The sequence below is a fragment of the Ailuropoda melanoleuca genome, chromosome 2 (assembly GCF_002007445.2).
Source record: "Ailuropoda melanoleuca isolate Jingjing chromosome 2, ASM200744v2, whole genome shotgun sequence".
Classification (NCBI taxonomy): Eukaryota; Metazoa; Chordata; class Mammalia; order Carnivora; family Ursidae; genus Ailuropoda; species Ailuropoda melanoleuca.
The window spans coordinates 63939238-63967157 of NC_048219.1; the positions used below are offsets into that span (position 1 = coordinate 63939238).

The following is a 27920-nucleotide window of genomic DNA, read 5'->3' on the forward strand; positions in this document are numbered from 1 at the left end:
TATAAATAAATGTGAATAAATTCAGTTACTTATTAAAAATTGAGAGTACTGTTTTCCTTTAAAGACTCATCATTAGAACAAATCACACAGGCATTTATATTTTTAAACTTAATTTTAAGATTACAATGTACCTGAAGACACAAGGCTCTATTTTCAATCTCTGAGGCACATATTTTGAGTATAAAAGGGATGCCATCTGGTTCCTTTTTCGCAACTTGTGTGAATTCTGCTCCAAATAAGTGTATTTTCCCCGGAAGTTTCTGATGACCACAAATGATGACTAAATTTTCCAAACACTTCCGGTGACAAACAAGGAGACACTGCAAGAAAATAACAGTTAAAAAATGGTTCACTCACCTTAAAACTATGAACAACTGAGCAAACTATAGGTAGAGTAACACAACAAAAATGATTTTAAAAGGTATTACTTGTGGTGTCTGAAATACACTTAAGAGCTAAATGAAATATAAAATTACACTGTGGTTCAATTTATTAAAAACATATTTGCAAGAGAGCCTAATCTATAAAATTAGTAACAGAAAAGTATAATGCAAAAGAAAGAGCTAATGTAATTCCAGAAGATCTTACCTCTTCACATTCAACACCTTGGAATACTACAATGCCTTCACAATCCCTGCATTTTGTGGGGGATCTCAATTTTCGAAACTTGTGAGTGAGAGCTGCCTTTGACATCAATGTTTTCTTAAATGTTCCAAGGGAATTGGGTCCTTGCAACAAAAATAAATTAGTATAAGAATTTTAAGATAACATAAAAATTATAACACATGATGCTAAATTTTGAAAAATCTATCGACTTTGTAAACATTCATGTTATAGGAAGCTATTATTTTGAGTAACATCAAAATAAGAATCCAATTTATAGATCTCTTACAAAGTACACATTTATCAAACATTTGAGCTATAAGTAAAAATCACCAAAAAACCACTAAGATTCTAAAATAGCATGGCGTAATGTTTTCAACATCGGCGAATCTACACTGTTATTAATATAATCTGTATAGCACCTGGAAGGCTGTTACAGAAGTGGCATTACATTCTTAGAAAATGTCCCTTACAAAAGCTTCAAAGAAAACTAGCTGTATGAGACCAGTAGTGTCACTATTATTCGCATTAAAGATAAAGCTACTCTTATTCTGAATTCATTATAAAATTAAAGATGATACTAGCTATTTCTACACCAATATCCTACCAGAGGTCAGATGTTCCATATTATTCTAGTAAATGACACCTCAACAGGTATAAGGAGTTCTCAAATGTACAACTAATTTATATGAGTCTAATTCAAGTCATTAAGGTAACTGATTTCTTTTATATCTGTCAACATCCATAACTTCCCTTGTCCTCAAGAACATATTTATTTACTTTTCCTGCCTAACTTCTTACACTATATCTTTTATTTTTTATATTAATTTTTTATTATATTATGTTAGTCACCATACAGTATATCCTTAGTTTTTGATGTAGTGTTCCATGATTCATTATTTGTGTATAACACCCAGTTGCACCATGCAATATGTGCCCTCCTTAACACCCACCACCGGCCTATCCCAGTCCCCCACCCCCTTCCCCTCTGAAGCCCTCAGTTTGTTTCCCAGAGTCCATAGTCTCTCATGGTTCATTCCCTCTTCTGTTTATCCCCTCTTCATTCTACCCTTCCTTCTCCTACTGATCTTCCTGCTATTTCTTATGCTCCATAAATGAGTAAACCATATAATAATTGTCTTTCTCTGCTTGAGTTATTTCACTTAGCATAATCTCCTCCAGTCCCATCCATGTTGCTGCAAATGTTGGGTAATTGTTCTTTCTGATGGCTGAGTAATATTCCATTGTATATATGGACCACATCTTCTTAATCCAGTCATCTGTTGAAGGGCATCTCGGCTCCTTCCACAATTTAGCTATTGTGGACAATGCTGCTATGAACATTGGGGTGCATATGGCCCTTCTCTTCACTACGTCTGTATCTTTGGGGTAAACACCCAGTAGTGCAATGGCTGGATCATAGGGTAGCTCTATTTTTTTTTTTTTTAAAGATTTTATTCATTTATTTGACAGAGATAGAGACAGCCAGCGAGAGAGGGAACACAAGCAGGGGGAGTGGGAGAGGAAGAAGCAGGCTCATAGCAGAGGAGCCTGATGTGGCTCGATCCCATAACGCCAGGATCACGCCCTGAGCCGAAGGCAGACGCTTAACCGCTGTGCCACCCAGGCGCCCCAGGGTAGCTCTATTTTTAACTTTTTAAGGGACCTCCACACTGTTTTCCAAAGTGGCTGTAACAACTTGTATTCCCACCAAGAGTGTAAGAGGGATCCCCTTTCTCCGCACTATTTCTTTTAAAGACACTTTTTCAGAGTTTCTCATGAATTGCAACCCTTTTAAGAGTTGGGTCACTGTATTAGGCTTATAACAGATCAAAATAACTAGCCTATTTTTGCACCATGCTAATACATTTTAGATCTAGTAGTTCTGCTACTTACTTTTTTCTTATTTGTAACATTTCACTAGTGCATTATCAACCCATACTTGTACATAATTTTTTGGGATATATTTAAGTCAATATAATGTCTTTTGTTTAATACACAGCAAAGTAATTATTTAAATTATTCTATTTTCCTATATGCAGTATTGCTGACTCAAAGGGTTTAGAGGGAACTTGATTCAGGTGAGAGCAATACCAGCTTCTGAAGGGGAAGGTGGTTCTCTTTCATCTAGATCATCTGCAGAAGACATGGTTCCACTGGATGGAGTTCGTGGAAGTTTTCGATGAAAGTCTCCTAAAAGAAAATTGTGAATACAATCACCTGACCATTCACTGGAGAATTTAAGAAATGAGTAATGACAATATTTTTCAAAAAATAACACAAGTCATACTATTTTGTGGGCTACAATACAAAAAGCTGCTTCTGTTCTCAGACTTTAGATATAGGGTATTCTGATATTTATTACAAGGAACAAAAGAGAATTCAACCAAACCTGACTTTTCCAAATAAATTTAAAATTGAGGAATCACACATTCCAATGAGACCTTACTGCCAACTTCTGAGAGTTAAAGATATATGCTCCACAAGGACAGGGAGTATTTTCTACTCATGTCTTACATCTACTATCTAACAAAGTGACTGGCACATTGCTAAATTGTCATTAAATGCTTGTTGAATTGAATTACAAAGAAATGTATACAAAAATAATACTCAAAAATCTATGAATACAGCAACACAACAGTAACATGACATTCAGGCTCTGAGGAGGGTGGGAGAGCAGGAAGCAGGGATAAAGACAACCCCCCCGGCAGGGAGCTCAGAGCACAGGACACAAGCTAGGTCAGCAAAGGATGCTGCGTGGGTCTCAGAGCGGCCGGACTAGGGCATGAGGTTCCTTTGCTCCCCACTGAGAGTGCAAACAGGACTATATCTGTCCAAGGGGAAGAGCTCACTTACCTCAAGGCCTTCATGAGCTTAGGGCCGAAAGTCAGAAAAGGTTTTACAGGTGATTTCAACCAACATCTTTCCCCCAAAAAGATTCCTCACCAAAATATGCTTAAGAGGCAGGCGGTCACCTAGTTTTTGCTTTGCATGTGTTCTCAGTGACTGAGAAATCATGGGGTCACACGTTCCATTTAGAACTATTCTAACTGTAAAATGGCACCCTTATGTTTTTGAGTAGCAACCTAAGTGCTATGACTCCCAGCCTTTGGTTCCCATTTCTCCCTAAAGGAGCAGATGAGCACTGTCACTTTAATCTCTTCCCACTCCAGGATGTAAGGACGGCTGTCATGTCCCCCTGTTCCCTTGTTCCCAGGTCAGCCCTCCCCCCCAGGTCTTCACAATTTATCGTGTGACAAGTTTTCAAATTTTTGTCTTTATCACATGAAGTCTTATGGGATTCCAAATAATTTAGGGCTTGCTCGAGAATGGGTCTTAATTTCTGGAGATAGCTACAACCATCTTGTTTTCACAAAGTTAATTACAGATACTCAGTTAAGTATTTAGGCTCACATTTTCAGGGTGTTGCTTGCACAGAGCTAGTTTTAAAGGAAGACACAAAGTAAGTGTACAAACTCCAATGCTGCATGGAAGTTATTTCTAACTTTAAATTTCAAGAGACTTATTTAACATGAATAAAATTTCTGTAATATATAGAACACTATTAAAAAAATGCCTCGGACTCTTGAGGTAGGTTAAATCTTATAACATATATATCCCACAGTGCCAAGGATCCTAGGAGAAGGGCTGGGAAGAACAGGACTGGAGCAGTCTTTGGCAGAAAAGTGGAGAAGAATGTCTAGGTAAGAATCTCATGGGTTCAAATGCTACCTTCTTTTCCTGCTAGCCATATTACCTATGGCAAGTTATCCTCTCTGAAGCCACTAAGGGAGAATTCAACACATCTATCCTGCCTCTCGAAGGAGCATGGGACTCTCTATCAAAGTACCTTTTAAGGTACATTTATAAAACCTGAGTAGGTAATCACAGGCACAAAATTGGTGTTAACTCTATTGTTCATCACAGTAATTAACTACAAAACAATCTAAAAGGTATAGTTATATTCACAGAATGGAATACTATACAGAATATAGAAAATAAAGACATATAAAGACAGCTATTCACATCAATATGATCCAAAAAAAAGATGAAAGAAGCCACACAAAAAATGGTATAATGCCATGTGTATAACATTCCAAAGAGGGCAAAGCTCAAGTAGATAGAGGCAGTAACACATTTAAAATAGCTAGAGAATGACTGACAAAATTCAGGATGATGGTCTGATGATGGGCAGCAGGGCAAGGTTTTCAAGGAGGTGCCCACAGGGCTTGTCTAATACTGATAATGTTTTATTTCTTATAGGCTGGGTGGTGAATATATGAGGGTTTGTCTTATTTTTCTTTAAGCTGCACATGTATATGTACATACTCCTCTCTAGGAGACAGTTCATTAAAAAAATAAGGTAGTTAAAATATATCCCCAAAAAGGAATATTTCACTGAATTTTCTCTGCTAGACTTAAATGCTTATGTACCTGGACTTATAGATTCAGAATCCAGAGATCTAGATTCACTGCTTCCTCCAGTGCTCTCAGAGTCACTAAACATCCCAAATGTCCATGACCTTATAAAAGAAGGACCTTTAAGAAAAGAATATTTAAAGTCAAACTTGGCTACAGACGGATTTCATGAGGTGAAATACTGACATTACATAAAATGAGACAAGTCAAATTTCTTTAACAGCGATCAACAGGCGACTTTAAGATAGGCACAGTGCTTACAACTGTGAATAAGGCCTCATGAAGTTATAATTCAAGGCCTGATTTTTAAATTCCAGAGTTGCAATTCATTTAATATTCACATTTAAACAACTTGATCCTTCATACATCAGGGTTCTCTTTAATGCAAAAATCTACCTGTGACGTCAGCACTATGGGAGCATCTGTCCTCTTCAATCTTACTAGAACTGTCAGGAAGGCGCAGTACGTCCTCTAACGAGTCGGTAGGTCTGTATCCAGAAGTGTGGGGACTATCTGTTAATTGTTTATTTACATTCCTAAGAAAAACCCAAATAAAACTCATCATTTAGAAGAATGACTAATAACCCAGCCTATTTTATTCTATTTTCAGAAAAGTCTGTTCCTTTAATGAACAGAGTAATGAAATATTAAGAATAAACCTTATTATATGGTTCAACTTCTTAGAGGAGATGGGAACAAAATTTATTAATCATTTGAACTTATTACAGTTGAAACATGGAAAAGAATAGCAAAAGTGTGGTCAATAATTCATGTCATGATTAAACTTTTCTAGTATAACCTCTGTGGAAAATGTAGGTTGTTAAATCTGTGGACATTCAAAATAGACATGACCATGATTTGCCATTCTCAAAGGATTTCTAAATCTCAAAGAACTGAGCTCTGTGTTAAAATGAAAAGTTTTACTCTTAAAGTGAGTTACAGCTGAATATAAAAAAAAATTCAGAAAGTTTTAAAGTCAATTCTGCCAATGTTAGAAAAGACACCACCTACTACCCGATAGGAACCTAGCAATAAAGGTTTTATCTTTTGAAATAATTTCATCTGCACATTAATTCTTACCCATCAACTTTTTCTTCTTCGGCTGAATTTGTGGCCTTGACAAACTCACTGTACTCTTGGCCTGGGTCATAGAGTTTGGCACTATCACAGAGAGACTGTAAATTGTTTGCAAGGGAGGCTGCCTGTAGGTGTTGCATCTGGAAGAGGTTAACTGTCACCTATGGTCACAGACAGAGACAAAAGGCAAAATAACTTCTGCTATACAGAACGCTATATAAATATACATTGATTTCAAAAGAAAAAAGGCCATACAGTGAAGCATAGAACACTGAATATCATTGCGACAATACTATGTTGCCTGACTTTGTGCAAGGTCTAGATCAGGAAGGAAAAAAAAAAAAAAACAGTTGTAATCCAGTATCTAGGAGTAATCATTGCCAGCAAAACTGGCTTTAAACTGGGAAGTTTAAAAATATATCCCCGTGTCCCCGCTGGTTCGTAATTTTAGGACAGATGTGTTTTTGAGGATCCCCAGCTCCATAATCTGATGGTCTGACCACAACGGTCTAAACTCTAAAGTGAAAAGTATAAGGAAAAAATTTCAATCAAAGCACAATTATTTTGACTTTTATTTTTTCAATCCTAAAAAATAAAAATGCTTTATAATTATAATGTATGCTATAGTACTCAGCTTTAATAATTAGGTGTTGTCTTGAATCAATCCAAAATATATTATCCCACTGAGTTTCTACAAATGCCTACATATACTATTATTCCTACTACTTGTAGTAACAGTAATAAAAGCCCCTAACAAATGCCTGCAAACTTGCCAAATCCATTCTGAGAACTGCACACAAATGAACTAGTTTAGTGTTCCCCAAAACCTAGGCTTTGAGTATGCTATGGTGAATAAACAGATGACAGCCCAGTCCTCACCTCTCCTGAAGGTGGTGTGAGAGGGAGGGAGAATAAATTTTGTAGATAAGATAATTTCTGGTATTGAAACTTCTATAAATACTACATAAGACTGTCCAGTTATGGAATATAACCTGGTATGCATTTGCAGAGGGGCACTTTGATACAGTAGGTCAGTGAAGCCTCTCTGAGGAGGTCACATCTGAACTGAGACCTGATGCAAGAAAGAGCCAATGCAAAGTTTCAGGGAGAAGTCAATCCAGACAAAAGGAAGAGGTAGCACAGAAACCCTAGAGCAAAGGTGAGTGAGAAAGAGCTTGCCATGCTCAAGAAACACTTGAAAGGTCAGTATGGCTGAGGCACATCCAAAGAAGTGAAGCTTCGGTTTGAGATGATGCCAGAAAGAGAAACAGTCATCTAAACCACAGTAAGGAGTCCGAATTTATGTATAATGGGTAGCCAGTAGAAGGTTTTAAAGGGTGTTAAGAGCTATCACATAATCTGATTTATTTTATAAAATGCCATTCTGGCTTCCAGGTGAGCAATGTGAATAAATGCCAAATTTCAATTGGCTTAATATTATTTCAACGACTGCCATATTTCCTCTTCATCTCTCTTGATATACCAGATCATATGCTGAACTTCTGATTAGCCTCTAAGTCCCTGCCAAGGTAGACAGGCATTCCCAAGGGATAACTAAGACTCAGGATAAATAGTATTTGAAAAGTGCACATAAAAGAATAGCTTACTTGTACTTTAACTCTCTCAAGGAACAAAGGAAATTCAAACTGTAGATGGTAAAGTTTAAGTCCTGCAACTGGCTATGATGAGAAAATTCACCAGTTAATGGTAAACTGAACTTACTCTCTTGATTCTAAAGGTAACTGTACATTTTTATACTTTTTAATAAGCTTTATGAATCTAGTTAAAAACACCAATAATTTAAAAAGCCAAATGAATTATGAATTGGCATAATCAATTCATCTGCTGAATGTTTCTGGGTATTCATTAATAATAAAGACTTAAGCAGTAATATATACAGGTAGCTCAATCTTAAAATCTGTTTTCCCTAAATTACTCAGCCTTCTCACTTACTTAACAAAACACTACTGAATGAACGCCCATGGCGTAGATCCTACAGGACTTGCTGGGCATCTTGACTGGGGTGGCTCACAGATACCTCAAAAATCATCCTGCTTCTACGTTTTTTGTGCCCCAATCTGCCCCTAAGTCTCTGGGTCAGGAACTTAGACTTTTCTTCTAGGTCCTCTATTTAGCACAGTGACCTAAGTGCCTTGTAAAGGGGAAATGACCAAATGTATAGTGATAGAAAGTGTTATTAGCCAAGGTCATACTGTAATTCTCTTTGTTCTCTGGGACTGGTCACTCGAGCACACAGGACTTCCAACCTTATGCTCAGCTTTCATCACCTACAGTAAATTTTTAGTTTCTCCACTGGCACATGGATTAGTGCAAATATTTATGACAGCTGTTCAAACAGAATTTTAATTTCAAATAATGGGCAAAGTTTCTTTCATATAAATTAGCAATAATCTAAAATAAATTTGGTTCAGTATAATTCTCTATCCTGTATTATTTTAAAGATAAATTTTTCTTGAATGTACTTTAAAACAAAACAAAACTCTTGTTCTAAGTCTTCCCATTCTTCAAAGCTCATTGAGCTGGTTAGGTATTTAGTCACTGGCCTGGTCATTTCTTCTTCCTCTCAGTAATGCACTTATGATCTTTGTCCCCTACCCTTCAATACTTCATAATTCAAGACAATTTTAGATATCCAGAAGTAATCCTACATGTCCATGATATAACTTACAATTTTGCTGGGATATAAATGTGATTTGTGTAACTTCCTTAAGATAGTGAGAGAACCTGAGTGTCTAGAATCTTTGTATCTCAAATAATAATTTTGTTTTCTCTGCAATCACATATGTAATATGTACTGGAGTGAAAATAAACAGTTTTTAAAAACAATTTGAGATGATGTTGAAAAATAAGTCACCAAAACCCCAAGTTCTGCTTTTGATGGAAGAGAAGAAAACATGAAGGAGGGCACCTGGGCGGCTCAGTCAGTTACGCGTCTGTCTGCCTTAGGCTCAGGTTATGACCTGAGGGTCCTGGGATTAAGTCCCACATTGTGTTCGCTGCTCAGTGGGGAGTCTGCTTCTCCCTCTCCTCTGCCTGCTGTTCCCCCTGCTTGTGCTCGCTCTCTCTCTAATAAATAAATAAATAAAATCTTAAAAAAAAGAAAGAAAGAAAACATAAATCTGAGAAAGTCATTGCTCTTAGCTAGAAAATAATATCTATATTCAAGAAATGAATGTTGGATTTGGTATCTGCTTGGATCTGCATGTGAATAAATCCTAGACAGAACAACTAAAATTAATTAAATTGGTTCAAAAGAACTCTAGCTAATATGAAATTTTATTCACAAAGATATACACAGAACACCTCTATTAGCTGTTTCTATACATTACATACTGTAGAGGTTTTCATAAGTTTGGGGATTTGTCCAAGATTGAGAGACCTTTAACCTTAAAGTCTACTTCATATGCTGACAGGTATCGCTCTCCAATTTTTCAGATATGTTCATTCTCTCTTCCTAAATATATGCTAAACTCCTTGAAAGCAGATAGCTGTCTTACATTTCTTTTATCTACATAGTGGGCATTAATAAGTATATATATGTTATATACAAAATTAAGTAACCTCTTATTTATATCACAACAAATTAAGGGAAATCATAATTGCTGGATCACCAAACAGCATCATTTTTTAAGAAGTACGTAGACAAGATTATACCTTGTAAGAGAGCTTAAAACCATGTTATATGAAAAAAAAATCAGATTTGGGAGTGTGCAGTCTAGAAAAAACATTCAGGAAAGGAAGATAACAATTATCTTTAAATATTTAAAGTGTTATTTTGTAGAAGAGGGATTATAGCAGTAAGGTATAACTTGAAAGGTCCACAAGAAAACAGATTTTCTTTCAGCTCTATATAAAAATTATATTAATTTTGGGGTTGTGACACCAGGCTAAATAACCATTCAGCAAGGCAGCACAGTATTTAAGAGTACAGATTCTGAAGTCATTCAACCAAGTTCTATCCTAGCTTTACAATTTACATGCTGGGTGACCTTGATCAAGTTATTTGTAACTTCTCTAAGCAAATGCTTCAAAAAAAGTTAAAGTGCAAATGAATCATGTGGGAGATTCCTGTTTAAAACGCAGATTCTGATTCTAAAAGTCTGAGTTGAAGATTCTGCATTCCTCACAGGCTCCCAATGTAATGAGAACGTGATGGGCCCAAGGACCACATTTTGAGAAGAAAGGTTTTCTAAACTTTAGTTTCTTTACCAGCAAGATAGAGCTAAAGGCATGGGATTGTGTGAGAATTAAATGAGTTAATGTAGGCAAAGAACGTAATACACTGGCAGGCACATACTCAATCTTAGCTATCATGAGCTACTGTCTGAGGTGAAAAGGACTTGTCAAGTATAAAGGGTGGCCTAAGTAACTCATAATGTAATTTCTAACCCTGGGATTTTTATAATTCTTCTAAATCATTTTGCTAAAATTGGCTCTCTAAATTAATCACACATTAATCAGAATTTGGTAAATGAATGAGATAGAATTTTAAATACTCAGGAACATTTTATGGAGAGTTTCTGACTCAAATGGAATAGGCTCGCTCCCCCCGCCCCCCAGTTTCCTACTGAATTCTCAACTTTCTGAGAACTCTGAAAAGTAAATGGTAGCAGGCTGATTGTGGAAAGAAACAACAAATCAAGGTTATGAGCAATCCAGGGGTATGCTTCCTGTTATTTCTTTTGCTGCTGTTTCCCAGCCAATACTGAACTCCTAGTCAAAGACATGTGACTGAAAGGGAGGGGAGGACCCTCTGGTTTCTTTTGTCTGTCTGTTTTCTCTTGTCCCCCAGACCCAAAACAAGTCCCAAGCACTAAGATGTGGTGCTGTGGCACTGACGGCAGTAGCAGCTCAACGGACATCTACAACTTTGAGGGGAATTCTTCTCTAGGACCAGATAAGCTGGATCTGTAGAGTGAGGGTTCTGAAATCCCTATTGTTTTTTGTCTTTATCCTTTCCCTACTTGGCCCTCAATAGCAGCAGAGTAGGTTGACTAAGTTTCACAGCTGGAAGACTTGGAAGGGATTCTTTAGGAGCTGTAGAGTGAACCTAATCAAATGCCTGCTAAAAATGAAAAAAAGATCAACATTCAGTATAGGTTAGAAAGATGACCCTGAGTCACATAAGGTAATACTGAAACGTCCAGAATATCATCCAAAATTGCTTGTTACATGAAGGACCAGGAAATCTCATCAACACGCAAGATAAACGACAAAAAACAGACACTAACCCTGAGATGACTCACCTATTTGGATTATCAGATAAAGACTTTAAAGCAGCTATTAGGACGGTTTAAATATGTAAGAGCAAATAATCTTAAAATATGGGAAGACTGAAGCCGCAGCACAGAAATGGAAGATATAAAAAAGAAACAGGAAAATAAAATATCCTAAACAAAAAATTTTACTGTTTTGACTATAGAGGAAAATAGAGATAACAAAGGAAAGAGTCAGTGAACTTGAAGATAGATCAATAGAAAAACAATCAAGAGAAAAGATTTGGGGAAAAAAAAAAAAGACTCCCCTCCCACAAACCCATAGGATAAAAACATAGGTCTAAAATTTGAGTCACTGGAGTCTTAGAGGAAGAAGACAGAGGGCTACAAAAAATTTTGAAGGAACAATAGCTGAAAACTTCCCAAATATAACGAGTTAAACCTGCCGATTCAAGAAGCTCAGGGAACCCAAAACAGAATAAATTCAATAAAATTCACACCCAAATAAACTGTAATCAAAATGTTGAAAACCAAAAACAAAGAAAAAAATCTTGCAAGCAGAAAACAAAACAAAAAACTCCCAACACATTCCACATTGAGGAAACAATAATTCAAATGACTAAGGATTTCTCATTAGAAACACAGAGGCCAGAAGGCAGTGGAAGGACATTTTTAAAGTGTTGAAAGAAAAGAACTAAATTCTTTATCAAATGAAAATATCTTTCAGGAATAAAGATGAAACAAAGACATTCTCAGATGAAATACAGAATTCACCACCAGAAGACCTGCTATAACAGAAATGCTGAAGGAAGTTCTTTAGAAAAGAGAGAAATGATATCAAAAGGAAAGAACCTTAGAAATGGAAGAGTAGAAACAGAAATGGTAAATATCTGGGTAATTAAAAAAGATGACTTCTCTTATCTAAAATATGTGACTCTTGAAAGCAAAAATTATAAGACTGGTGAGGTTTTCAAAGTATATAGATATAATATATACTATCAACTACAACCCAAAACAAGTAAAAGGGACTTATATGGTGGGACTATGTGGTTTCTACGTTCCACTTGAAGGGGTAAAATATTAGTTCTAATTAAGCCAGTGAAAAGTTTTTATAAATATAGCCCTAGTGCAACCATTAAAAAAAAAACTGTAAGAAGAGATATAGTCAAAAGCCCAGTAAATTAAAATGTAGATAATAAAATGCAAATAAGCATTTTAGAGAAATTAAAATGTAACTCTAATACATAAATAAAAATAGATAAAATTAAATCTGTAATATTAATTATAGGTAATTCTAAAAAATTATCAATTTATCCAATATAAGGCAGCAAAAGGCAAACAGATGACGGAAAACATAAGGTACAAACAGAAAGAGAGAAAAGTAGGCCTAAGTCTGAACATACATTTGCATTAAATATAAACTAAGTATTTCACTTAAAAGATAGATTAACAGTTTTTTTTTAAATCAAGACTGAACTATATGCTATATAAGAAATTCATTTTAAATATAATGATAAAACTCAAAGTAGAAGAATGGAAAAAGATATATTATGATAAAAATAATCAAAAGGAAACTGAAACAGCTACATCAGTATTAAATAAAGACTAAAAAGCAATAAAAATTACCAGGATAAGAAGAGACATTTCATAAGGCTAAAAGGATTAATTCATCAAGAATATGTAACACTTACTAATGCACAATCAACTGAAATTTCAAAATTCATAAAGCAAAAACTGATAAAAATGTACAATATGTTGAAGACTTCAAAACTCCTTTCTCTGAATAAACTGGTCACCAGAGAGGAAGTGGGTAGGGGGTGGGTTAAATAGGTGAATGGGATTAAGGAGGGCACTAGTTGTGATGAGCACTGGGTGACCTATGGAAGTGCTGAATCACTATATTGTACACCTGAAACTGCTATTACACCGTATGTTAACTAACTCAAATTTAAATAAAAACTTAAAAAAAACCCTAAATTTTTCTGTAATTGATAGAAGTAAAAAGTAAATCACCAAGGATATAGAAGAAATAAATAGCACTGTAAACCAACAATAACCAGTTGACATTTACAAAATACCCCAGCCAAGAAGAGCAGAATACACATTTTTAAAAGTATATGTATGGAACATTCACCATGATAGACCATATGCTGAATCATAAAGCAAACCATAGCAAATCTAAGAAAATTGAAATTATACAAAATATTTCTCTTATCATAACAGAATTAAACTAGAAATCAGTATCAGGAATTTACCTAGAAAATTCTCAAATACTTGGAAATTAACAATCAGCTTCCACACTATCCACAGGCCAAAGATGAAGTCTCAAGGGAAATTAGGAAATATTTTATATTTTACAAAAATAGAAATACAAAGTTCAAAATTTGTGGGATGTAGATAAACAGTGCTTAGAGAGAAATCTAAATAAGTAAATATGTATATTAAAAAAGCAGGGAGGTTTCAACCTCTTAGATGTACAATCTAAGCTTCCACCACCAAGAATCTAAAAAGAAAAGCAAAATAAACCCAAACCAAGCAGAAATAAATAAAATATTAAAAATAACAATAGAGAAACCAATGAAAATTAAAAGCTAGTTCTTTGAAAAGGTCAGTAAAATTGATAAACCTCTATCTAGCCAGACTAACCAGAGAGAAAAAGAAGGTACAAATTACCAATATTAGGAATCAAAGAGAGGATATCATTACAGCCTACTGAGTCACTGAAAGGATAAAGAAAAACTGTAAACAACTCTGTGCACATAAGTTAGACAACGGGTACGAAAGGGACTGATTCCATGAAAGCCACAAATTACCAAAATTCACCCAAAAAGAAATAATTAATTCAAATAGGTTTATTCTCAAAAGAAATTGAACACATAGTGAAAAATCTTCCAAAAATGAAAACTCCAAGCCCAGATACTTTCACCAGGGAATGCCATCAAACAACTAAAGAAGTAACCAATTCTACACAATCTTCCAGAATACTGACAGGAATGAACACTTCCCCACTCATTTTATAAGGCCAGAATTACCCTGATATTAAACTAGATAAAGACAGAATAAGAAAAAATAAATAAATAACAACATACCGATGTCTTTCATTAACAGAGAAGAAAAAGGAAAAAATACTCAACAAAACATTAGCAAACTGAATCCAGCAATATAGAAAAGGAACAATGCATCACAACCAAAAGCAGTTTATCCAGGAATGCAAGACTAGATCAGCACTCAAACATCAATGTAATCCATCATATTAGTAGACTACAAAAGAAAAACTGTTTTACTACATCAATCAAATGATGTGGAAAAAATCATTTGATAAAATCTAACTTCTTTTTTTAAAAAAAGCAAAGACACAACTATAAATGTTTATAATAATTTAATTAGCAAAAATTGCATCATAAGTCCCATAAATTGTACTTATATTATTTGTTCTAAAGCTGTTTCTCTATCATATTTTGGTGTATATGATACAATATATAGTATGTAAAGGTACATATAAAGGAATAAAGGATATATGTACATACATATTCAATATATACTGTAGCAGACAGTTTTGCTAGCTTATGCTCCAGTAACAACCCCAAAAGTCTCACCAGTGGAAAAAAAAATCCAACATCTTCATCATGAAACTTCCAGCAAACTAGAAAAAGGGGAAATTCCTTACCTGATAAAGGGCATCATCAAAAAACCTATAGTTATCATCATATGTAATGATGAAAAACTAAGTGCTTTGCCCTTGAAGTCCAGAATAGGACAAGGATATCTTCTCTCACCCAAGCCTATTCAATAATGAACTGGAAGCTCTATCCAGTGCAGAAAGAAAAAGAAATAAAAGGAATAAAGATTGGAAAGGAAGAAATAAAACTGTCCCTATTTGTAGATAACATGATTTTCTACGTAGAAAACCTCAATGATTCTACAAAAAAAGTCCTAGAACTATTTAGTTTTAGCAAATTTGCAAGATACAAGATCAACATACAAAAATCACTTGTATTTTTAAATACTAACAATGAACAATTGAAATTTGAAATTAAAGACGTGTGTGTGCATAGATACATACACGTAAATTATATGTGCTATTTATCTATTATGTCACATCCACTGCAGCTACCCAAATAAATACACACATACATAGGTTTAAATCTAACAAAACATGTGAAAGACTTTTACATTGAAAACTACAAAATGCTGATTAAAAAAATGTCATGTATCTAAATAAATGGGGAGGCATACTGTCTTCATGGATCAAACAACTCTCTCTATATAGTTAAGATGCTACATATGTAGTCAATTCTTCCCATCAGATCTAAGATTTAACACAATTCCAATTAGAATTTTAGCAGGATTTGTTTGTAGATATCGCAAGCTGATTCCAATGTTTTTATGGGCAAAGGATCTTAAATACTCAAAACAATTCTGAAGAAAAATAGAGTTGAAGATTCACACTACTTCATTTTAAGACTTGTTATAAAACAAAAGTAATCAACAGAGTAGTAGAGTTTGGGCCAAATGACGGGCACATATATCCATGGAACAAAATAGAGAATCCAGAAATTGACCTATAAAAATATGGTCAACTGATTTTTGACAAAGATGCAATGACAAATCAATGGAGATGGCACAATGTTTTCAACAAATGGTACTGTAACAAGTAGACACCTGTATTAATAATGTTTTTTATTTTCCATATTTTATAATGTTTTGACATCTTGAAAAGCTTGCAGGCTGGGGAAAGTCTGCTCCTCCCAGGGCTAACCAACTCTTAGCACAGGGGTGGGGAGTGGTGGGAGGCCATCTCTTTCATGTGCAACCTGAACAACCTCATTATCTAACTCACACACCAAGTTGTTACTTTCTCCTGCTCCGAATTATCCCAGAGCCAGGTACCAGGCAACTAGAGACCATCCCAGGAATTATCCAAACTGGCCAAACCTATACTGCTTATCCTGTCCTAACTTGTCTTTCCCTTGGAAACCCCAGTAAAGCCTCTCTACTCAGCTTTCCCCTCACTCCAGTCTCTGCTTCACCAAACCTGATACTTTGGTAGCCCTACGTGGCACAGCACGTCCCCCTCTCTGGGAAAATATAAGTAAGCAATTCATCTTTCAGTATCATTGACCTCTCCATGTCAGCATTCAGTCACCTCCATAAATTAAAATCCCACAGGCATAATTTTAACATAACATCTACATACAAAAAATGAATCTCAACCTATACGTCACACCTTATATGAAAATTAAGTCAAAATAGATCGTGTATCCATGCTAAACTATAAAATTTTTAGTAGAAAACATAGGAGAGAAGTCTTTGTGACCCTGAAACTCTCTTAGATATAATGCGAAAAGCATGACACATAAAAGAAAAAATTGATAAGTTAGATTCCATCAAAATTATAACCTTTTGTTCCCTGAAACAAACTGCTAAAAGAAGAGAAGTTTCAGACTGGAAGACAAAATATGCAAGCTCAATAAGAAAACAAACAACTCAATTTAAAAAAATTGGCAAAATACAGACTACAAATAAGTCCTTGAAAATATGCTCAATATCATTAGTCACTCCAGAAACACGAATTAAAACAACTACCACTACACACACATTAGAACAGTTAAAATATAAAAACAACAACCGACAAGTATTGTCAAGGATGCAGAACAATCGGAACTCTCATATATTACTGGTTAGAATGAAAATGTTATGGCCATTCTGGAAAACAATTTGGCAATTTCTTATAAAGGTAAACAGACATTTACCATAACATCCAGTAATCTTACTCCTACGTGCTTACCCTAGAAATATGAAAACTTATGTTGACACAAAAACCTGTAGACAAATATTCATAGCAGCTCTATATTCACAATCACCCCAAAATGGAAACAACATAGATGTCCAACTGATGAATGGATAAACACTATGGTAAATTCATATAATGGAATACTATTCAGTAATAAAAAGAAATGAAGTACTGGTACAGGTATAACACTGATGAATCTCAAAGACATTATGCCAAGCAAAAGAAGCCAGTCTCCAAATCACATACTATAGGATTCCATTTATATGACACTCTGGAAAAGATCAAGCTATAAAGATGGAGAATATATCAATATTTGCCAAGGGTTAGGGGTGGGTAGAGAGTTTGACTACAAAGGGGCAGCATGAGTAAAATTTTTTGGAGCGATGGAATTCTTCTGAATCCTGATTGCAATAGTGGCGGTTACACAAATTTATACGTGTGTTAAAACTTGTGAAATGTACATCAAAAAAAAAGTATTTCATACATAAACTTTTTACAAAAATCATTTTAAAGAGGCAAGTGAAAACACTTGAGGACAGGATGCTTTTTTCCCCCCAAATAAATCATTGTGTTCAATTTTAATATTTAGTTTACTCAAATTTTGAAGAAATATCTCATAGTGCTAACAGAAGTTTCAATAGTCAAATCCATTTTGTCAACCAAGCCAAGAAAGACAGTGGCTTAGAGGCAATTTCAAACTCTTGGACTTTTAATTGGACAAAACATTGATCCATGGGGTGGGGGACCAGATAAAAAAATGTAACTCAAACCATTTACCACTATTAAAAGCTAAAAGTCCATTTCTAAACTCTAAATGTTTCATTAATCTTAGAAATTAAATCCCTTAAGAATCATGACTCATCAAGCATCCCTCTTCCTTCTGCTGATAATTTAGACCCTTTTTTGCCCCTGGCCTTCAAAATACTGAACAAAATACTTACAGCTTTAAGGGTGAGATCACACTGAAAAACAAGTTTCTGGAGTTGTGTTAAAATTTCTCTTTTGGTATTTTCTAGATCATTTCGTCTCTCTTCAACATTTGTCACACAAACTTTGTAGAGTTCATTTGCTTCTTCTACCTTTAAGAATATCACAGAAAAAAATAACACTGATCACCAGAATTTATATTTTAAAACAAATACTTATTATAATAAAACTCAATGGAAAGAACTGAAAAGACTTTTTGCATAAAAATTATGGAATAGTCTGTTTTAAATAGAATATTTCTAGGGGCGCCTGGGTGGCACAGCGGTTAAGCGTCTGCCTTCGGCTCAGGGCGTGATCCCGGCGTTATGGGATCGAGCCCCACATCAGGCTCCTCTGCTATGAGCCTGCTTCTTCCTCTCCCACTCCCCCTGCTTGTGTTCCCTCTCTCGCTGGCTGTCTCTATCTCTGTCAAATAAATAAATAAAATCTTAAAAATAAATAAATAAATAGAATATTTCTAAAGATAACAGACTGTTCTGGTCAGTGACTCAAGAGCACTAGACTTTAGTGCACAGTCAAGTAGGACTTACAATTGGTATACCATATACAAAATAAATGTCTACTTCTATGTAACAGTCTTTTCTATTTATATTTACCATTTCCTATGTAATCTTACAGAATTCATCAAATTATATTTCATAAGCAATATAAAGCTCCAGCCTAGCTTTGCTATCGCACAGTGGCCTAAAAGGTGAACTTCCTGAACAATGAAGTAAAAAATATTAAACTACTGCCTTCTCTAAGACACTTTCTCAGAAACAAACCCAAAGATTTAAAAGATAAGCAAATATCTCTTAGCACACTGGTTCTCAGAGTGTGGATCCCCATCACCAACAGCAGCAGCCGCCGCCTGTGAGCCTAGAAGCGCAAGCTGTCTGGGGCCAACCCTAGGGCTACTGAACCAGACACTCTGGAAGTCTGGCCCAGCGGCCTGTTTTAACAAGCCCTCCAGGCAATCCTGATGCATGCTAACATTTGAGAACTGATGCCTTAGCAGATTATTGCTAATTCAGCTTGCAAATAACAAAGGTGATTACTTTCTGAAGAGCCTCCTCTTCCAACCTTCGCTTTTTCTCTAGCTGCTTGTTGAGGTTTTTTACTAATCCGCCACTTGAGCACAGGTGCTCCTCTTCTGCGCGGAACATGGAGGATTTTGCCTTTTCATACTCATCTTGACGCTGCATGCACAACAACTTTGCCTTTTTAAGAGCAGTCTCTGTTTCCAGCTATACAGGGGGAAAAAAAGACCATTAAATACAGAGTAACAAACAAAGCCTAATGTACAAGTTTCGTTAGCATATTCGACAAGATAGTTCAAACAGCACCTTAGAAAAACTACAGAGTAAGGTAAGCATCTCCCAGGGTAGGTGCGTACATAGTGCACATGATTTCAGATGCTCACAAGCAGGTAGATGAAACTCCACTAGGATACTCACCATTTTATTTTGTTCCTGTTTCCAAAGTTCTTTTATTTCTTTCCTTTGTTTTTCCATTTCATTTTTCCTCCCAAGTAGAGGCTGTCAAGGGTATTTTAAAACAAGAAAGAAAAAAAAAAGCTGTTTTCTAAAGGTATGCTGTTGTTAAAAGAAAAAAAAAAGTGTATCATATGTATAAATTTTTACCTGCACAAATTTGTTGGCTTGGAGAGCTGCAATTGTTTGTTGTAAAAGGTGACTATTCTTTATATCATTAAGAAGAGCATTGGTAAATAGAGACTGAAGTGGCATAAACTCCTAGAATTTACAATTGAAAAGTAAATTTTCCAACAGAAATAGCACTAGAGTTCTACACCCCCAACCAATTCTTCTTCAGAGGGAGAAATTTTAAGTTTGGACATTTTTCTGCAGACAAATGAGTAGTCATAAAGATGACTATATGAGAAAGATACTAAAGAATACTAATTATAAAACTAGGTAGCAAGACTACTGGCTAACAAAACAATCAACATTTGTATAAAATTGTGATTTTCCTAGTTTTTTTTTTCATAATGGGTCTCCACATAAATTTAAAAGGCTTTTATTTTGCCCAGCCAAAAGTTTATTATTTCACTTCTTTCCTTTATTTAGTATATAAGTTTCTGACTTCACAAGGCACTATCATGAGCTCATCCAGGTAACCTCTTGGTCCCATACCCTAGGAGGTCACTCAACACTTACCTGCATTCCAATGTTACTTCTAGTTGCCTCTGCCAACTTGACAATGTTCCTAGTGGACTCCAATTCTGAAATGGTCAAAGAAAACATCAGAAGGTAAATTAACTACCGCCCCCCACACTCTAAAATTATTCGTGATTCCCACATAAAAGAGTGAGCACGCACCCATACTAGTCTGCGTCATAGGATACTGTGATTCTTATCCAGAGGGCACATCAAAACCGACTAGGAAACTTTCAAAATACACATTCTTGGCCTCACTTCTCTTGGAGATGGGACCTAGGCCTGTGTATTGCCCCTTTATAAGGCTATTCAGGTGATTCTGAGGGGCGTTCCCTATTTAAAGCAAACAATTTGGTAGAAAGAGCACAGGATTTGGGTAAATCCTATATTCTTCCAGTTAGTGCTATATAATCCTACGCAAATCTGCTATCTGACCTTAGGCAAATCACCTGTCTTGTTTGCCTGAGCTGTAAAATGGGAACAATTCTTTTCTTGACTTCTTCCCAGGGTTTTGGTAAGGATAAGTGAGGTACAAGGTGTGAAAGTATTTTGTCAACTGTAAAGCACTGGGAAAATACTAGCTATTAAGATGTTTCCATGGCCAGTGCTCATATATCTATTGTTGCTTTTATTTCTTTTAACCATATTATCTGATGATTGCATCTCTTTTTGCCCACTGGGGTATGACTTCCTTAAAGGCAAAGACTGTATACTATTTGTCTTTGTGTCCCCAGGTCGAGTGGTTGGCCCACAGTAATGTTCAATAAGTACATTTATTGTAAGAAGAGTCTTTCCTATTTCAAGAAGAGAAAATGGACAATGATTTTATTCACTACAATGAAGAAGCTACTAATTTGGAATCATATTAGTCATCGTCTGTAGAAAATGAATTGCAAACAATTTAGTTCTTACACTCCAGAGTTAATCAGATGCTCCAAAGGGCAACTCACCCAAGTTAAGCTTCTTTTCAACCCATGAAACTATGTTCTTGGTATATTTTGACCATGTTTTAGCATAAGACAAAGCCAATTCTACAGAATCAGTGTTCTTCAATAGCACGCTGTCTAGTTCTACAGGAGAAAAACTTCCTGAAAATAAAAATATCAAGTATATATTAAATATCAGCACATAAACTCTAAACAAAGAAGCATTCAAATCCTAAGATGTTCTTCAATGAAAACTGTTTAAAAAAAATACAAGTGACAAATTTAGAATTAAAGGTCACAGTTTAAACTTAAAATGGTTTCAAATTATGTTTTTTATCTTAATATATATTTCTATTGTTCATCAAGTTATAAACCCTATATAATCTTGATCGGTCTCTATATTATCTATCTATTGTAGCAGGGTTTTTTCTTAAATTTTTGTGCAAAATTTTTACACATCATTTTGTGTTAAAAATGAGTACTTGAGGTTACTGAGCAAGAAGAGATTAAGTAATCCAAAACATGTATTGAAAGTAACTGTAGGGGGTTGGGGAGTGGTTAAAAAAAAAAAAGAGAGAGAGAGAAGAAAGAAAAGAAAAGAAAGAAAGAAAGGAAGGAGCTGCAAAACATTTGACTAAGATTCTAAGTACCTCAAGCATTACCTTTTTCGTTGGGTGAGTCCACTGATTCCGCGGAAACATTTTCAAAAGACTTACAACACAGAAGAAAACAAATTTAAGATTAGAGCAGAAGATAACAGATCTTTGCTTCAGAAATTTTTCACTCTAATTTGTTACTGTGACATAATTCCTGTTAAGGAATTTCAAGTATTTAGAACTCAAAGGGCCTAAGAAATCTGTTTGAATGTTACATCTTCTAAGAATTACATACCTTTTTATAATTGCAGTTCTCAAGATCCAAGAATAAATAACCTCATTGTTTACTAACAGCATTAGTTAACATTAATAAATCCATTCAAAACTTTAAATTCTGCAGATTTCAAAAATATTAGTCAGGAAGTTACAGAAACAATCTAAATAGATTATCACTGAAACTGAAGACAAAAACCTGTTTCTTCCAGCCATCTTTTACCATTTTATCATATGACAAGCATTTCTCTGAAAGTCCAGTGGACAACTTCGTGCAGAACTTTCTATGATGATGGAAATGTTCTGTATCTGCACTGTCCAGTAAGGTAGATGTAGTGGCTATCTGAGCATATGAAAAGTGGCTAATGTAAATAAGAAGTATATTTTCAATTTTATTTATTTTAAGTAATTTAAATTTAAAGAGCTACATGTGGCATGTGGCTACGTTACTGGACAGTGCAGGAGAACATATCTACCACAACTGTGAGATCTTAAACAAATGTGATCTATTTGGTTGGGCAATACAGACTACGCAGGGATTCAATGCAAAAGGGATCAAAGACACCTGGGTATGAAGTCCAGCTCTACCACTTAGTAGCTGTATGACACTGGACTACCATATATTTAGGCTTAATTGGGATAAGAACACTCGTTTCATAGGGCTACTTTAAGGCTTAAGATGATCTAGGCTTAGCACAGGGCATGGTACATAATAAACACTATTAAATAAATGGCAATTATTATTTAAAGTATTTTTCAAAACTCTTCACCAAAGTAATTTTATTAGTAGCATTATATCATCATGGACTTTTAAAGCTCAATCGCTAGGGTTAATTAAATACTGCAAAAAGGAAAATAAGGTGCAAAAGAAAAAAACGAAAAAGTATTTTCCTATTAAGAATCAGTGTAGTATGTGCACACAATAGAGCCAACAAGAACAGGAAATATAATTCACACCTAAAATTCTAATTCTTCAGAGCCTTGTCACACAGATATAATGTTATTTTATCTTCTGAATTAATATATTTGAAAAGATAAAATTGAAGAAAAATTATAAACAATAGCAAAATATTTAAGGATCTTAAAATTCTTCATTACTCTGATATGGTTTATACACTATCCTTGATTCATCAATAGATGACTTCAGAAATAGTCAATTGTTTTCTCAATATTATAGTACATATAACAAATGCTTTGATTAGTCATTCATATTTTGTAACATTTTAAGAAAGACCTGCAATTTTTATATTATTTTGATATAACACAAATACTTGGCACATTTCCAAATATTTGTTGAACTCCTTCTGGATTTGAACATCCTTAAAAAGAAATTATTAACGTATGTCCCTATTCCAGTTTTTAAAAATAGCCTGCATTTAGTGAAAAAATTTTAGTCAAATAAAAATAGCATTACTATAAATCTTTAAAACAATATTCTACATTCTTCATGTTCTATTATTTCAGAGTAATTTTTCTTTAAATTGGGAATTGGGGGGTGCCTGGGTGACTCAGTTGGTTAAGCGAGTGCCTTTGGCTCAGGTCATGATCCCAGGGTCCTGGGATTGAGCCCTTTGTCAGGCTCCCTGCTCAGTGGGGAGTCTGCTTCTGCTTCTCCCTCTGCCCCCTCCCCCCCACTTGTGCTCTCTTGCTCTCTCTCAAATAATTAAATAAAATCTTTAAAAAAAATAATAAATCGCAACTGCAATCCTCTGACATACTGCTCTTAGGGAGAATTAAGACCTACAGCCTATTAACAAGTGTTTCATGGTAACAAACTATAGGATGTGTGAAAAGATTAACACCCTCTTTACTTCTTGTGTTATTTTTCTAAGTTTCCACCAGTCTTTAAGAACTGTGACAATGTCAGGAGAGAAAGACGGTTAAGAATTACTTACTAAGATTTTGGACCATATGACATACAGATCCATTACATAGGACACCATTAAACTATCAAATACATTCTTTCAAAATGATAACTCCACTTGGAAGTATAATTAAATTTTTGTTCCAGAAACTGACTATAAGTTATCATATTTAAAATGAACTGATCTGTTTTTCTTGCTCAACTCAAAAACTATCAAAGACTAATTCTGAGATTAAGATCAGGAAATTATTGAAATATTAAGTTAAAAATATTAAAGTCTCTGCTTTCACCAAACTTGGCCTACCTTACTTTCCCGAGAAACAGGCAGTCGCAATAATGAATCATTGCCTACATCTCCCATAAGGAAGTTTGTCAGGCTATCCAGGGAAGTTAAAAAAAAAAAAAAGAAGAAAAGAAATAGAAATAGAAATAAAAAGACAAGTCATTACATTGCTCTGTCACAGGCTTCACATGCAACATGTCATCTAGAATAATTTTTTTAAAGTGAGAACCTTAGAAATAAACTCCTAGGAATCTATTCACATAAACATAGTCACTTGCAAATGGATGTTGCTTCTGAACAGCTATATACACACTGCCAAAAACAGTAACAAAACAATAATGAAATAATGAACGTATTTTTTTCGAGTGTTGTGATGATATTTTATATTGGTTAACACTTTACTTTCTATGTATCTACTGAATTATGTGACATATTCTGAGACACCCAGGCCCAAATTTCTTTATATGACAGTCCTCTACTTACATATTCCCAAAGGTAAAGGCCAAGGTCTCAATGGAAGAAAACACTTCTCTGAAGAGATCGTTTTTGTTTTCTTCATTAACTTCTGTGAAGTTCACAGCTACAGGGAAAGGTTGGTTACAATAAATGAGGAAGAAAATATTTTAAACTAGATTTATACAAAGACATTTAATCTCTTAAAAATTTACCATTACTTCTAGAAGCATCAGAAGATTAGGAAACTGAAAAGCCTAAGACACAAAATGAATATGATGTTCAAGTTCTTCATTAAAGAAATCATAAAAAAGAATCAGCTTGCATACAAGTGGCTGCCATTCCAAACTTACTACTCCACGCATTACATAATTCGACACATCTAAAAAGTGACACAATGTGAAATCAATCCGTCTCAGAGGAAGACCTCTTACATCAGACCTCTCATTAAGAGCACTCTGTGCTATTCTCTCTTGCTTACTGCTTTATGGCATTTGTAAAAATAGCTAAATGCACCGTGGCCCGCTTTAGTCAAATGAAGTGTATTTTTCACTGTGAATTACCAATAATTGAAGTCGTATATACATTTGACATAGCGTAAGTCCTATATACAAAGCATATCACATAAACACCCAATGCTTCAGAAAATTTAAATTCCTATTTATTTATAGCCTATTTCTTACAGGCTCTTGGGCTCTGAGGTCCATGTTAGTTGATATATATTGCTGTCTCTTGTTTGCCGTAGGGATATTTTAACATTTTGCATTTTGCTATAAAGCAAATTGTGAAATATAACTGAAAATCTTTTCTTATTTTAACTTCTTCTCTATGCACCTTTGCAAAAAGCCCAGATACAATTTACTAAGACAAAATCTGAAGGTGGAATTGGAAATTTTTTTAAAAGTAACCCCTTCTACTCAGGGTGAGTTTAAGGAGCAATTGGTTCCTTGTATCCCAACATCCCTAGGATCCTTGCCAATAAAGGGAAGGTAGAGAGACAAAGTGAAGAGGAAGCCATCCTTTGCTCTAAAGCAAGCTGTTTTGAAGTTTAGCTGCACAACAGAATTACCTAGGAAGTTTCAAAAACAAAAATCTGGGTCCTACCACCAAAAATTCAGATTTCACAAGCCTGGTGGAGCATAAGTATTTGTTCAAAAGCTCTCCCATGTGATTCCAGTGTACAACTAGGGTTGAAAATGCTTTCTGGAAAGCAAGAACTCCTAAACCAGGATGAAGGAAGCCTCAAGCCTCTAAACCTCATGAAATTACAATCAAGCTTTTACAAGGATAAGCCTTTGTAGATATGAGGGGCTAAGGACCACACCTTTCATCAGATTCTTCTAAATACTGCAGATACAAACAAAAGAAAAACTTTAAGGATCACCATAAATAATTTTAAAGCTATTTTTGGACTTTTGCTCTGGCCAAGATGGAAAAACACGTTTACACTTCTGCCTGAAATAACCAAAAGAAACTCATACAAAATACATGAAACAAAAATTTTCAAGACGTTGGCTAAAAGGCAACAAAAGACAAGAATCTTGACAGACAAGAAACGAACACGGTAGGCTCTACAATAGCCCCAGCTTAGTGCCTAACATCACACAGAGTAGATTTCCCAGTAAAAGAAATTACGATGGAGAAGTCATTTTGTTATAAGGAAGGAGTCAGTTTACCAAGAGGACATAACAATTCATTTATGCACCTAATAAACAACTTCAAAATGCACGAAGCAAAACCTAATTGAACCACAATGAGAAATAGACAAATTTATAATTATAGCCAGAGACTTCAATAGCTCTCTCTCAATAATTGACAGAACACGTATACGGAAAATCAGTAAGGATATGGAAGACTTCAACAATACTATGAGCCTCCTCTACCAGACAGACAGGTGTACAACACTCCATCCAGTAACAGCAGAATGCATGTCTTTTCAAGTACACACTGAATATCTGCCAAGATAGACCATACTATAAAACAAGTCAAAATGGGTTTAAAAGGATTCAAAGCAGGCAAAGTATGTTCTGTGACTAGATGGAATTAAATTAGAAATAACGGGAAAGATCTCTGGAAAATCCCCAGATACCAGGAAACTAAGTAACACTTCTAAATAACCCATGGGTCAAAGAAGAAAAAGGGAAATTAGAAAGTGTTTTGAACACAATGAAAATGAAAACACCACGTAACAAAATTGATGAAAGGGGACTACAGGAAGGCGCAGAAAGGAAGGAGTACCAAGGGGCACCCATTATCTAGATTGGGACAGTTTCACAAGGGTTTTTATGTCAAAATTGATTAAACTGTATCCTTTAAATATACGTATTTTACTGAATATCAATTATACCTCAACAACACTTTTAAACATCTCATTGGAAAGTAAACTTTAAATAGTAATTTATAATGTCTATTTACAATAACTTATATAACCAGCAAAAATGTAAAGCCTACTTACATTTCCTAACTTTAACCTGTTAGACTTTAAAGAAAAAAACACCTTATAACACTACTGCAAATTCTATAACAATTCTTTCTCTTTCTTACTTATTTCTTTCGGAGCACTAAGCATGATTGGGAGATTTAAAAAGCAGGAATTGTGCGCAAAAGGACAATTATTGGAACCATCTTCCTTTATCTTCATCCTTACTTGAATGAGGTTACAGCCATTGAATAAAAATTACTATTATTGCCCTTGCCTCCAATTCAAAACAGCCCTCTATTTTTAATACCTTTTCTCTTTTTTGCTTCTGCTCAGTGTGTCAAAGAAAAGTCTTTGGCTCCTTTCCAGCAATAAATCTTTCCCCCCATCTCCTGCAGTCTCCAAACCCCTATGCCGCCTCTCTCTTCAGCTTTATCTCCCACTCAACTGACATTTTTTCTTATGCTACTAACATACACTCAATCCTTCCTCTGTGAAAAACTTTCATTTTACCATATTTCCTCTTAAAGCTACCATCCAATTTAACTTTTTTTTTTTTAACTGCCAAACCCCTATAAACAGGTCATGACTAAATTCACCAGGATTTGGCTTTTCATCCAGTCTAATGGTTCTAAGAGGTTGAAAAACTTTGTGTAAAGGGCTAGATAGCAAATATTTTAGACTTTCCAGGACACGTGGTATGTTGCAACTATTCCTAAAGGAGCCATACATAAATGAATGAGATACGGTGATACATAAATGAGTAAGAGTGGCTGTGCTCCAATAGAAATGTATTTACAAAAAAAGGCAGGAGGCCAGATTTGCCCCACCAG

General features: G+C 35.0%; 1 protein-coding gene across 6 annotated transcripts in view; it reads right to left on the reverse strand.

The window, feature by feature from the left end:
* ARHGAP29 (Rho GTPase activating protein 29) overlaps positions 1 to 27920 on the reverse strand; it is a 76747-nt gene that overhangs the window by 11630 nt on the left and 37197 nt on the right. For all 6 annotated transcript variants that reach the window (XM_034653934.1, XM_034653936.1, XM_034653933.1 and 3 more), the window contains 15 exons: positions 24699 to 24795; positions 24237 to 24309; positions 21862 to 21910; positions 21224 to 21361; positions 20274 to 20338; positions 19740 to 19850; positions 19554 to 19634; positions 19155 to 19343; positions 18072 to 18209; positions 6103 to 6260; positions 5419 to 5558; positions 5038 to 5142; positions 2698 to 2796; positions 589 to 728; positions 132 to 320 (listed from right to left, as the gene is read on the reverse strand). In XM_034653934.1, the coding sequence (XP_034509825.1) occupies positions 132 to 320; positions 589 to 728; positions 2698 to 2796; positions 5038 to 5142; positions 5419 to 5558; positions 6103 to 6260; positions 18072 to 18209; positions 19155 to 19343; positions 19554 to 19634; positions 19740 to 19850; positions 20274 to 20338; positions 21224 to 21361; positions 21862 to 21910; positions 24237 to 24309; positions 24699 to 24795 (1772 nt within the window). The remainder of the gene's footprint in view (positions 1 to 131; positions 321 to 588; positions 729 to 2697; positions 2797 to 5037; positions 5143 to 5418; positions 5559 to 6102; positions 6261 to 18071; positions 18210 to 19154; positions 19344 to 19553; positions 19635 to 19739; positions 19851 to 20273; positions 20339 to 21223; positions 21362 to 21861; positions 21911 to 24236; positions 24310 to 24698; positions 24796 to 27920) is intronic.